Genomic DNA, 12,451 nt, shown 5'->3' with positions numbered 1-12,451 from the left:
TCCAAGTCTTTAGGGTTCTTGTGCTTACTGACTTACTGTATACTCGTGACTTGGAAGCTAGCGCCCTAAAGCGACGACTAGACAGCTTTAGTACCAGATTGCTTTGGAAGATCCTTGAATACTGCTCAAATATTTTGTGTCAGACAAGCAGTAAGGAGACTAAGATGAGAAGGATCACTTGTATGGTAATGGAATATCAGCTACGGAATTTTGATCATGTAGCATATTCCTCTGCCTCAAGTGTTGGGGACCCCAATAAATGGAAAAGACCAACAAGATACCCACCTTTTACCTGGCTCTTGCAGACTTTTAAGAGGTAGGGATGGATCAGTTACCTACCTGGACAATAAGAAATGAAGGTACATGAATGGACCAAAAAGGGTACAATGCTTTGTCACTTCAGCTGTATCCCACCAGGGTACAAACAATGTAGCTTTGAATATGATCAGCAATGACTTGTGCCTTTACAATAACTTGAAGGTTCAGTTATCACTGTGCCCCACAGGGCGCTGGATTGACCACGAGATGCCCTGAAGCTGATGGAGCACAGTACAGTCTGCTTTTGGAATGCACTTCTCTATGATGACATGATGGATGCATGCCAGCCCAGCATCCCAGGGTGCTGGACAACCACCTGCCAATGGCTGGACTGACAACACCAATGACTGATCCTGGCCTAACACTCCAAGATCTGACCTGATCTGATCTCAGGATGCCACAGCTGTTGCACCACTGACTGGAGGTCCTGGCCTGCAGTCAACCAGTGCTGGTCATGGACACCTATATATTAGAGATCCAAGATGGACTCCACTGTATTTTCAATTATGAACTCCATTTTTGTTGCTCTTCTGTTTCATCCATTTGTTAACATACTTTTTTACAATCTGTAAAAAAAAAAACTTGTAACTGTTAGAATGGCCTAAGCAGTGGGTCACCCCTCTGAGTCTGGTCTACCTGAGGTTTCTTCCTCACCACTACTGCCTGTGTACTTGCTCATGGGAGTTGGTAAGGTTAGACCTTACTCATATGAAGCGCTTTGAGTCAGCTTTGCTGTGAGTCAGTGCTACACAAATACATTGAACTGAATGACAAGCAATTAAAATAAGAAAAAACACATCAACTGGGAGGGGGAGGGCTGGAACATTCATTATGATACATATGTAATATACATAATATACAAATATGCATTTGTTTCAACGGATATTTCTTTTACGTTCAACTTTGAGTACGAAATATTGGGGGAAATTTGACAAAATACAATTTAAATTTTTTTTAACATATAAAACAGATATACATCAGTGCTGTTGTTAGTAAGCCATCCTGTTTGCATAAAAGAAGGTTAAAGGAGGACTGGGATTTTACAATCTTAGCTCTATTTTTAGTCATTTTGGGGTTCATCCTTTCACTCAGGACAAAATCAGAATTATTCAACACAATACTGCTCGCCTCTGAGGCATTACAATTCAATTACTGATGAGAAAGCATGGCTAAGGTAAGCGGCAAACCATATAATGGGTCATTTTAAAATTTCAATTTAATGAGGTAAACATGCACACGTTAATCTCTGCAGGGATCTTCTCTGTTCTATCTGGCACTTCATTCATTCATTCATTTTCTGCAGCTTATCTGTATCTGGGTGGCAACAGATCCAACAGCTCATCCCACACTTCCCTATCCTCAGCAAAGTCCTCTAACTCTTCCTGGAGGAATCCTGAGGTGTTACCAAGCCAGCTGAGAAATCAGTGTGTCCTGGGTCTTCCTTGAGGGCCCCTTCCCAGTTGGATGTGCCTAGGAAGACCTCCCTAGGGAGACAACTAGGGGGTATCCTCACCAGATTCAAAGAAGCAGTGGTTAAACTCAACTGAACTTGGAGTAGAGCAAATACGGTGTTCATGTTATAAGTCAATTATGCAGTGATTTAATTTGCTTTTATCCCTAGTAAAAAGGCGACCCTGAGAGCCTAGGGAGTAAAATCCCAGCATGATCCTTTATAGTACCACAGATTAAAACACAGGGTGTGCAAATAATACCACAGTATTGAGCGAATATTCCAGTCATAAAATGGGACAGTTAAAACATGATACTGTCAGTCACAGGCTAAAACATACAGTCCAGATATTGTGCAGTGGTAATGGTACGCATATGGAAGTGGCTGAATAAAAGTAAAGAAGAGATTCAGAGGGAGATGAAAGCTGCATTCACAACTGAACCCACCTCGCTTTTATCATGGTGAGAATTATCAGATGATATTTTACGATGGCATCAGACAAGGAAAGGTGCTATTTTACGTGTGTGTAAATGCGACGGCTTCGAAACATCCTGCGTTTTGTGTGACGGATTCAGTGAGTTTTCCTTTCGGAATGCTGCTCTGAAATATTTTACGTCAGAAATCGAGATCCAGCTCCTTCTTGGATGGTTTGTCGTCAGCGGCGCCGGAGGGGTCGGCGTGGGCTCCCGGTTTCAAACGTTTGGTCACCAGCTTCAGGTTGGTCTCGTGGAGGATAACCTGGGTCAAATATTTCTCTCGTTTGATTTGTTCTTTGACAGCGTAAGGCACGTCTGGGATCACGTAGGACAGGATGAACTTTGTAAGGTAAACGATGTGCTGCAAGCAGATGGAGAAGAAGTTTTCTTTTTTTTTTGTTTAATTTAAAAAAAAATAAAGGATCTGTTTGTACCAGAGAGATATTCTATTACGTTTACGGCACTCACCTCAACAACAATTATAAAAGCCATTTTGGCAGCGATCACATGCCAGTAGCGGATGTTGTGCGTGTACTCTTTGGAGTGGCCGGGAGGATACCGGAAATCTCTATACCTGCAAAACAAAAGCTTTTGATTAAGTGGTTTTATTTTGAAAACAACAAAAGGATTCGTACAAAATAGTTACAACCCATCAAAGATCAATCTCACGTCTGAATTTCTGTTTTCAAAATGAGGTGCAGATAATAAAGGTGTGTTGTTTTCATGAGATATCATCATTCGTGTGTCTTTTTTCCTGTTTCCTTTAATATACTTGAAAGAAGCTACAATTAAACTTAACCGTTACCTCTTCTGAAGACAGTATATTACACGAAACAGACTGCTGTTACATGCACGTTTAAATTTCTGTCAGAAATAATTCATTAGCTAAACAATAAATATTACAAACAAACCATGGTTGCCTTCGTGGCCATCAGACGTAGGCTTTGGAACTGAAACAAACCGTCAAACAAGCTCATCTCAAGCTACATGCAACTTCATCCACCCCGCTGTGACAATGTAATAATAATAATAATAATAATAATAATACATTTTATTTGTAACGCACTTTACATTCCATAAAATCTCAAAGTGCTAGTGCTAGACAATGTGATGATGACATTATTCACTGCAACAATCCTGGACATGACCAGCAGGTGGCAGACGGGATATTTCATAGGCAAAAACTAGCTTAGAATGTGGTTAATGCTGACACACCATCTTAAAACAAATACATGTTCTTCTTGTTTCTTTCTTGTCCTCTGCCTCCCTCTTCTCCTGCCTGATAGCTCCATCCTCAGCCTCCTTCTCCCTATGCACCCTGGGCTCCTCCTCTGCACTTGTCCAAACCATCTCAAACATCTGGAGTGAGTTAGATGAGGTGGTCAAGAGTGTACCCAAGGGTGAAAGAGTGGTGACTGGAGTGTACTTCAACAGGCATATTGATGAAGGGACCAGAAGGAATGTGGAAGGGCAGATGGTGGTGGATTTTGGACAAAGGATGTACAGTGAGGAAAATAAGTATTTGAACACCCTGCGATTTTGCAAGTTCTCCCACTTAGTAATCATGGAGGGGTCTGAAATTTTCATCTTAGGTGCATGTCCACTGTGAGAGACATAATCTAAAAGAAAAAAAAAAACGGAAATCACAATGTATGATTTTTTAATAATTTATTTGTATGTTACTGCTGCAAATAAGTATTTGAACACCTGTGAAAATAAATGTTAATATTTGGTACAGTAGACTTTGTTTGCAATTACAGAGGTCAAATGTTTCCTGTAGTTTTTCACCAGGTTTCCACACATTGCAGCAGGGATTTTGGTCCACTCCTCCATACAGATCTTCTCTAGATCTTTCAGGTTTGGAGTTTCAGCTCCCTCCAAATATTTTCTATTGAGTTCAGGTCTGGAGACTGGCCAGGCCACTCCAGGACCTTGAAATGCTTCTTACAGAGCCCCTCCTTAGTTGCCCTGGCTGTGTGTTTGGGGTCATTGTCATGCTGGAAGACCCAGCCATGACCCATCTTCAATGCTCTTACTGAGGGAAGGAGGTTGTTTGCCAAAATCTTGCAATACATGACCCCATCCATCCTCCCTTCAATACGGTGCAGTCGTCCTGTTCCCCTTTGCAGAAGAGCACCCCCAGAGTATGATGTTTCCACCCCCATGCTTCACGGTTGGGATGGTTTTCTTGGGGTTGTTCTCATCCTCTAAACATGGTAAGTGGAGTTGATTCCCAAAAGCTCTATTCTGGTCTCATCTGACCACATGACCTTCTCCCATGCCTCCTCTGGATCATCCAGATGGTCACTGATGAACTTCAAACAGGCCTGGACATGTGCTGGCTTGAGCAGGGGGACCTTGCTGCCCTGCAAGATTTTAAACCATGACAGCATCATGTGTTACTAATGTAATCTTTGTGACTGTGGTCCCAGCTCTCTTCAGGTCATTGACCAGGTCCTCCTGTGTAGTTCTGAGCTTTCTCAGAATCATCCTTACCCCACAAAATTAGATCTTGCATGGAATCCCAGACCGAGGGAGACTGACAGTCATCTTGTGTTTCTTCCAGTTTCTAATAAATAATCATAACAGTTGTTGTCTTCTACCAAGCTGTTTGCCTGTTGTCCTGTAGTCCATCCCAGCCTTGTGCAGGTCTACAGTTTTGTCCCTGGTGTCCTTAGACAGCTCTTTGGTCTTGGCTATGCTGGACAGGTTGGAGTGTGATTGACTGAGTATGTGAACAGGTGTCTTTTATACAGGTAACAAGTTCAAACAGGTGCAATTAATACAGGTAAAGAGTGCAAAATAAGAGGGCTTCTTAAAGAAAAATTAGCAGGTCTGTGTGAGCCAGAATTCTTGCTGGTTGGTAGGTGTTCAAATACTTATTTGCAGCAGTAACATACAAATAAATTATTAAAAAAAAAAAAAAAATCATACATTGTGATTTCCAGATTTTTTTTTTTTTTAGATTTTGTCTCTCACAGTGGATATACACCTAAGATGAAAATTTCAGACCCCTCCATGATTTCTAAGTGGGAGAACTTGCAAAATCGCAGGGTGTTCAAATACTTATTTTCCTCACTGTACGTACCGAAGATTTGACCAAAGCCGAGAACATATGCTTTTAGTACCTCTGCCAAAGAAAGAGGTGATGATTTTCATTTGGTTTGGACCTCTATGGACAGCATAACTTAAACATTACAGATTTTATTCTGATTAATTCAAGAGCTAGGCTTTGGGTCAAGGAAGAGTCGAGTAGAGCGTGAGGTAACTCTAGGTGCTGTTCCAGGAACTGATTTATTTTCATGCGCGGATCTAGTTCCTCCTCTCACACTTCCAAATCCACCATCTAAACAGTAATGCAACAGTTTCAAGCACACCTGGCTCTCAGAGAGAATGGCAGGTGACAATGTGATTGGTGTAAATCATATTACACCCAAAACACACCCATGACTAAAAAACTAAATGTTAGAGGTAAATGTGTGTTACAAAAGTGGTAGTAACAGTAACATAAAGTGAAAAGTACATGACTGCCAGTAGGATATGAAGACATTGTCCAACAGAATATGACTGGTTGAGCTCCGTACCTGCAGGTGGTGAGGTTGCTGAACCAGTGAGGTGTGTAGAGAGGCTTGCTATGGTTTGAGAAGTCGTCGATGCTGAATATGGACAGGGAGCTGTTGATGTAGCCCTCCATGGTGTGGCCACTATGCTCTCCATATGGGTACACAGAGAAGGACCAATAGTAGACCAACCGCGGAATCATGTCTGATGTGAATGCAATGATCATAGCCTGTTGAGGCAACAAGAAGCCACGGAAATGGGAAATTTTCACCACAAATTGCAAATAATGACTTATGTTTCATTCAAAATCCTCGGAAGGTTGGAGATTCTGACCTCTATCTTTGGGAAAAATGCCTTGAATGCTCTGTCGGGCCAGAAATTTCACTTGGAAACTCGTGAAGAAACTGAACGACCCGAGTTGACGTCACAGCTATGTTTGTGTCTAGTGAAACAACGCTACTAATGTTGAAAATGCATTCTTAAAAAAATAATTTTTAACAGGACATTCCTGCTATATGTAATATATTTGATGTTCTATGTACAATTAGTTAAGTTTACAGCACCACAAATCAGCAAAACGTAATTGCTGATTTAATTTAGCCCAAACATAGCATTAGCCTAGCTCTACTGTTATAGGCTAAATAGTTTGTCTCCATCAGGTCTTCTGAGCCTCTGAGGGTTCTGAATGCAGCAATAATCTGTTCAGTTTATGTAGCATAGAAATGGGGGTTGATGAACTAGTCAATAAATCTTACAACACATGAACACCTGGTGGTGGGTGAAGCTAAACTAAAAACTACAAGCTAGCTTTGATAACTGCTAATCTATTAAGTGAGAAGTTAACTGTTATAATGCTAACTCTGTAAACCAATAAAGAATTTAGCTAAAATTACAGATAACAGCAAACCACAATTTTTTAATATTATATTAGCTTGTTGACTTTGTGCAATGTGTCAATTTCGCTTATTTGATTAGTGTATAAGATCCAACAAGGAAAAAAAAAACATTTGATTTTATGGTTTACAGTTGTATTTGACCATTAAAATTTATTCAAATATGTTAGCAGATTTAAAGTTAGCAGAAGTAAATTTAGTGGATGCTAAGTGGTCCGCTAATGGTTTTCAAAGTTAGCCAAAAAGCTAATCCACTCACAAAAAAGTTAGCTTTTCCAATTAGCTGTTAGCTAAACACTGCCCACTACTGTTAACACCTCAAAAATATGGGCATTATAAGTTTGACAAATTTAGGCTTTACTGCAGGACTGTTAAACGTAGTGTATTTTAAAACTGGAGTTAGTAACATGACAATTTTGATGTCTTATTTTGTCGTTAGCGGTGGCTCACGTTTGTTGCCACAGCCACGATGGCGACACCCTGAAGAATTGGCTGCCAGGCTCCTATGTCCTGAGCCTTCTCCGGCACCATACGGCGAAACTGAGTGGTGATTTTCCAAGCATCAACCCGAATCTCAAACAGGTTGTTGACCAGAGCCAGGACGGGAGCCAGCGGGAATGACGCCACAAACAGGGTCACAAAGCCAAACTGGATGACTGCGAGAGACGATAATAACAGCAAGAGTCAGGTTGAAATCTGTGAGTGTGGAAGACTGACGAGCTGTAGAAGACTTTTTTCTTCTTACCCATCTCCAGATATTCATAGAACAGTCCGAGTTGCCCGATGGGCTGGAGCTGGTAGTCCTGCTCCCAGCGAGGAATCACTTTCTCGGAGCTCACACGGGTACAGTAACGGAAAATCAAATTTTTCACCCACCTGTGGAACAGTTGAATTAACACACGGACTCAGTATAATCACGGAAAGCGTGAATGTGCAACTTCAAGTAACATCAAGGCTTCCTTTAAATAATTTTTTTTTCTGTTTGGGGGATTTTCTTTACCCTCAGTTGGTATCTGTTCAGTGCCTGCATGACCAGAGTGTTGGGTCAGGATGTAGAAACCTGTGGCTTATTCCTGACCTCGACTTCATGGACAATACTGATCCTGTGATCTTTGTTGTAATGGATACCCTGATTGGAGCACTTGAGAAGCTGAGTGAGCAATTGGAGTGTCTGGGTTTGCAACTATCCTGCATCAAGACTAAGACTTTGCGGGACTTTGCGGGGGATTCTTGCAAATAAATTAGCTTCACACAGGCGTCTTCTAACTGTCACAGCACTTACAGGTAACTCCAGACTGTCTTTGATCATCCTGGAGCTGATCAATGGGTGAGCCTTTGCCATTCTGGTTATTCTTCTATCCATTTTGATGGCTGTTTTCCGTTTTCTTCCACGCGTCTGTTTTTTGTTATTTTTTTTGTCCATTTTAAAGCATTGGAGATCATTGTAGATGAACAGCCTATAATTGTTTGCACCTGTGTATAGGTTTTCCCCTCTCCAATCAACTTTTTAATCAAACTACACTGTTCTTCTGAACAATGTCTTGAACGTCCCATTTTCCTCAGGCTTTCAAAGAGAAAAGCATGTTTAACAGGTGCTGGCTTCATCCTTAAATAGGGGACACCTGATTCACACCTGTTCGTTCCACAAAACTGACGAACTCACTGACTGAATGCCACACTACTATTATTGTGAACACCCCCTTTTCTACTTTTTTTTTTTTTTTTACTAATAGCCCAATTTCATAGCCTTAAGAGTGTGCATATCATGAATGCTTGGTCGTGTTGGATTTGTGAGAATCTACTGGTAACTTGTTTCCCATGTAACAATAAGAAATGTACTCAAACCCTGGATTAATCTTTTTAGTCACATACCACTACTATTATTCTGAACACTATTGTATATCGCCCTTTTCCATCTATACCAGAAGCTCAAAGTGCTTTACAGTAATGCCTCCATTCACCCAGTCACACACCGATGTCAGAGTGCTGTCATGCAAGGCGCTCACTACACACTGGGAGCAACTTTAGGATTAAGGACCTTTTCCGCCCTTGGTGATTTACCAGCCAGACGGGGCTTTTAGCCAAGGATCCTCTTTTTTTTTTTAATTACATAGTCAATAAAAAAGAGGTTTTTGATTTTGACTACTTACGGAAGTAAGACTTCTTGGATGTTATTCCAGATGGCTTTTCCACCCATGATGATAGAAAGCTGAGTTGTCAACTCAATCAAACAACCACCAGGATCGCACTAAAACAAACAACAATATAAACTGTTAAAGATAACTGTTAAAGATAACTGATAACTGTTAACAATATAACTGTTAAAGATATAAACACAAAGAGGTAGAAGATACACGCACTGCATGAAATAAAAAGCGTACCTCCTCATTCCGATATTTTTCCAAGAGGTAAACAGGATCTCCGGGATACCCAACAGCTTTTCCTTTGGCGAAGGCGATGTAGAAACAGGAGGAGTAATAGTTGACAAACTGAAACAGGAACATCTTCAGAGTCAGACTGTTCTCGTATTCAGTCTTTGTCCGCGGAAGCTCTGTTATTGTGTCAGAAAGGAGAATATAAGATGAAACAAGCACAAAATTAGTAATGCTTCCAAAGAAAACAGGCTGAGGCTTTGGAAATGAAAGAAACTCACAAAAAGATTGTTTCATGCAACATATAACTTCAACCACACCCGCTCCTAATTTCCATTGTGCATGTGATAATTTTTTTTCCCTGCAACAATATCAGATATGTCCAGCAGGTGGCAGGCAGGTGTATTTTCCAGGGTTGTCCATGCATTTTTTTTTTCAAGAAAACAATGCAAAACCACATTCTGCACACATTACAAAGGTATGGCTGTGGAGGAAGAAGGTATGGACACTGAACTGATCTGCCTGCAGTCCTGACCTGAAAATAACACCTGAAATGCTTCATCACTTTTATCTTCAATACCAAAAGGTCTTTTAAGTGTTATGACAAGGATTGGCAACATTAAAGTGGTAAATGCTTTTGCATCCCACCTTATTTTTTTTGGAAAAATGTTCCAGGCCTTAAATTCAGGAATGGATATTTACTGAAAATTATCTTTGGTGCATGCTGTCTGCAATGAAAATAAAGTCAAAGTAAATAATAGAATCACTTTTTATTTGCATATTCCATGCTGTCACAATTTTTTTTATTTGGGGTTATAGTATATTACACAACCAAAACAAGGTTAGTTTTTGTGTTGATTTGTTGCAAACCAAACTAACATTCAACCCATTTTTCTCATTATATGCTCTTTTAGTTTATAGACTTACAAGACAACATCATTTAAAATTTTTGAGTTATCGTTAAAACTGAAGGGGGCAGACTCATTCATCTATCTACTCATTCACTTCATTCTACAGGGTACATAGAGTATAATCTACCACTATAAGCAACAGGTTGGTCATCATCGTGTCCTAAGGTTCTTGAAATGAAGCAATATATCCACCCGGTGGACATTTGCCATTACTGCAGGTACAACAGACCGTATTAAGATTTCGGTTTGCTCCAAACGCTCACCGAAATCTGTGATCCAGATGGCGACCCTTTCGTAGAGGATGTTGAGGATCATGATAACGACAAAGCTGATGATGGAGGCTGTGACAGATGTGGCCATCTGAGGTGTCACATACTCGATAAATGGCTCCAGCTCCTTCAAGTTCTGAGCTCTCATTTTAGCTGAGAAGGTGAAGAACACGGCCAGGCGGTACACAATAATGGCCACGATGGACGCCAGGATTAATAGAATCTAAAGAAATTAAGAGATGATGTAAAACCAATACAAGATACAGAAGAGATTTCCAAGCAAGACGGGAAAAGTTCTGTCATTTTACCCAAAATAAAACTGTTCCCATTCCGATAGACACCCGAAGGCATCGTCCACACTTCGTATAAGGCACCTTCTCCTTCACCTAAATCGTAAAAAAAACACTTTAAAGTACAGAGTAAGCCTCCAACGATTATCCTTACCAAGAAAAACTCAAACGATAAAAAAGATCACTTTAAAATCTTTATTCTTTGTTGTTTTTGTCTTTAGGTTATTATTCACAAAATAAAGGTTTGTATCTATATGATGCAACATTAGTTGTTAAAATGAGATGATCTACCTGTGTTACGGGGTTTTTCCTCTCATAGATACATCTGGCTTCATATTCTGGACGCGGCGGCTCTTCCTGCTCCAGGAATTCCACAGTGTCCCACTCGTACTCCAGCTCCGCCTGGTAGCGCTTCCAAAACTCCAGGAACAAAGTAACTGCAGTCAAAGATCAAGAAGAAAAACGCACCGTGAGGAAACAGGAGCTTCTGCACAGAAATGTTTGCCCATAACTCCTAAATTTGAAAGTGATATTTTTGTTAAACCATATGAAATGAAGGTGAAATCCTACACAAAAAGACCAAATTGCTTCCTTAATTTCAATTCCACCGTGGTGCAAAATCACAAAACTGTGCCACTGTCCAAATACTTATGGACCTGACTGTATTTGCATGTGACTTAGACTATTGTAAAAAGTTGGAAATGCAACATTCACTACGTATATTGTGGATCCTGTTAAAGACTTACCCCAGACTGCCATAAAAACAGCGAACACCAATGTTCCGAAGTTATCAAATATGCAAAGTTTCTGGGGGGGGACAAAAATAAAAATACAGTTTGAATCCATCTGAAAATGTAAAACCTACACAAACACAAAATGCAAATTACTGGACCATTCTATAGCGTTCCATACAATATGAACTGTATGCACAAGAGAAGCATTATTTTGTGAATGAAATGAGAATTAAAACCGAGACGGTAAAATAGAACCCCGAATCAGAAAAGGTTGGGACAATATTGAAAATGTGCACAAAAAAGAAACACAACAAAGAAATGTAATAACAAATTCAAATTGTATTGTACTGTATGTTAAATCTGTGACAAGAAGGTAGTTCTCAAAAATTGAGCGACCAAGCTGGACGAAGATGAGTGAGGGAAGCCACCAAGACAACTTTGAAGGAATTATAGGCTGATTGGAGAAAATGGAAATGGTGCAACATTTGCCAGTTGCATCACCATTCACAGCTTCACATATGAGTGGAGTACAGAAGGACGGGAAAACAGGAACACAGATCAAATCTAGGCTTAGGTTTCCCATGTGCCTTTTGGCAAACTAAAATTTTGCATGTTGTTTTTAAGAAAATCCTCAATTCCACTTCATCATGAAGCTTTATAACAGGTGATACAACTGACAGAAGTTTCACGATGCACATTTTCTCCAACCACAACCACAGAAGCCTGTAACTCCTTCAGAGTTGTCTTAGTGGCTTCCCCCACTAGTCTCCTTCCACCACGGTCACTCAGTTTTTTGAGAACTACCTATTTGACACAGATTTACCACACAGTACTAACTTTTTTTTCTGATTTGGAGTTGTAACTGAAGATAACATGAGGACAAAATAAAGGTGAGATTTGTGGAAATTAAACACCACTTACTTTTGACGCTTCACATGTGCTGTTTAACCTCCAGTACGTACACTCCCTGTCACACTGCGGACACATCACGATCACTCCTCCGATGTTCGGGTCGCACACCTCTTTGCTGAAGCATTCAATCACATAACAGAAATTAGACATATATATATATATATAAAGGGCTTTTCAATGTTAAAATCAAATATCCGCTGTCCAAAACAGATCAGATGCAGATCAGACTTAGTCTATTCATTGAGAGTGCCAGTTTGCACCTCAC

General features: G+C 40.3%; 1 protein-coding gene across 1 annotated transcript in view; it reads right to left on the bottom strand.

Annotated features, from left to right (window-relative positions):
* Positions 1-1,121: 1,121 nt before the first annotated feature.
* ano6 (anoctamin 6) overlaps positions 1,122-12,451 on the bottom strand; it is a 45,043-nt gene continuing 33,713 nt past the window's right edge. Inside the window, exons 9-20 of the mRNA XM_034163515.1 lie at positions 12,196-12,301; positions 11,287-11,347; positions 10,832-10,977; positions 10,559-10,636; positions 10,245-10,473; positions 9,080-9,249; positions 8,849-8,946; positions 7,444-7,574; positions 7,149-7,354; positions 5,829-6,034; positions 2,713-2,818; positions 1,122-2,605 (exon numbers count right to left, since the gene is read on the bottom strand). Of these exons, the coding sequence (XP_034019406.1) occupies positions 2,384-2,605; positions 2,713-2,818; positions 5,829-6,034; positions 7,149-7,354; positions 7,444-7,574; positions 8,849-8,946; positions 9,080-9,249; positions 10,245-10,473; positions 10,559-10,636; positions 10,832-10,977; positions 11,287-11,347; positions 12,196-12,301 (1,759 nt within the window). The 3' untranslated portion in view covers positions 1,122-2,383. The remainder of the gene's footprint in view (positions 2,606-2,712; positions 2,819-5,828; positions 6,035-7,148; positions 7,355-7,443; positions 7,575-8,848; positions 8,947-9,079; positions 9,250-10,244; positions 10,474-10,558; positions 10,637-10,831; positions 10,978-11,286; positions 11,348-12,195; positions 12,302-12,451) is intronic.

The sequence above is a fragment of the Thalassophryne amazonica genome, chromosome 22, assembly GCF_902500255.1.
Source record: "Thalassophryne amazonica chromosome 22, fThaAma1.1, whole genome shotgun sequence".
In the NCBI taxonomy this organism is placed as follows: Eukaryota; Metazoa; Chordata; class Actinopteri; order Batrachoidiformes; family Batrachoididae; genus Thalassophryne; species Thalassophryne amazonica.
This window is presented reverse-complemented; position numbering and strand designations above follow the sequence as displayed.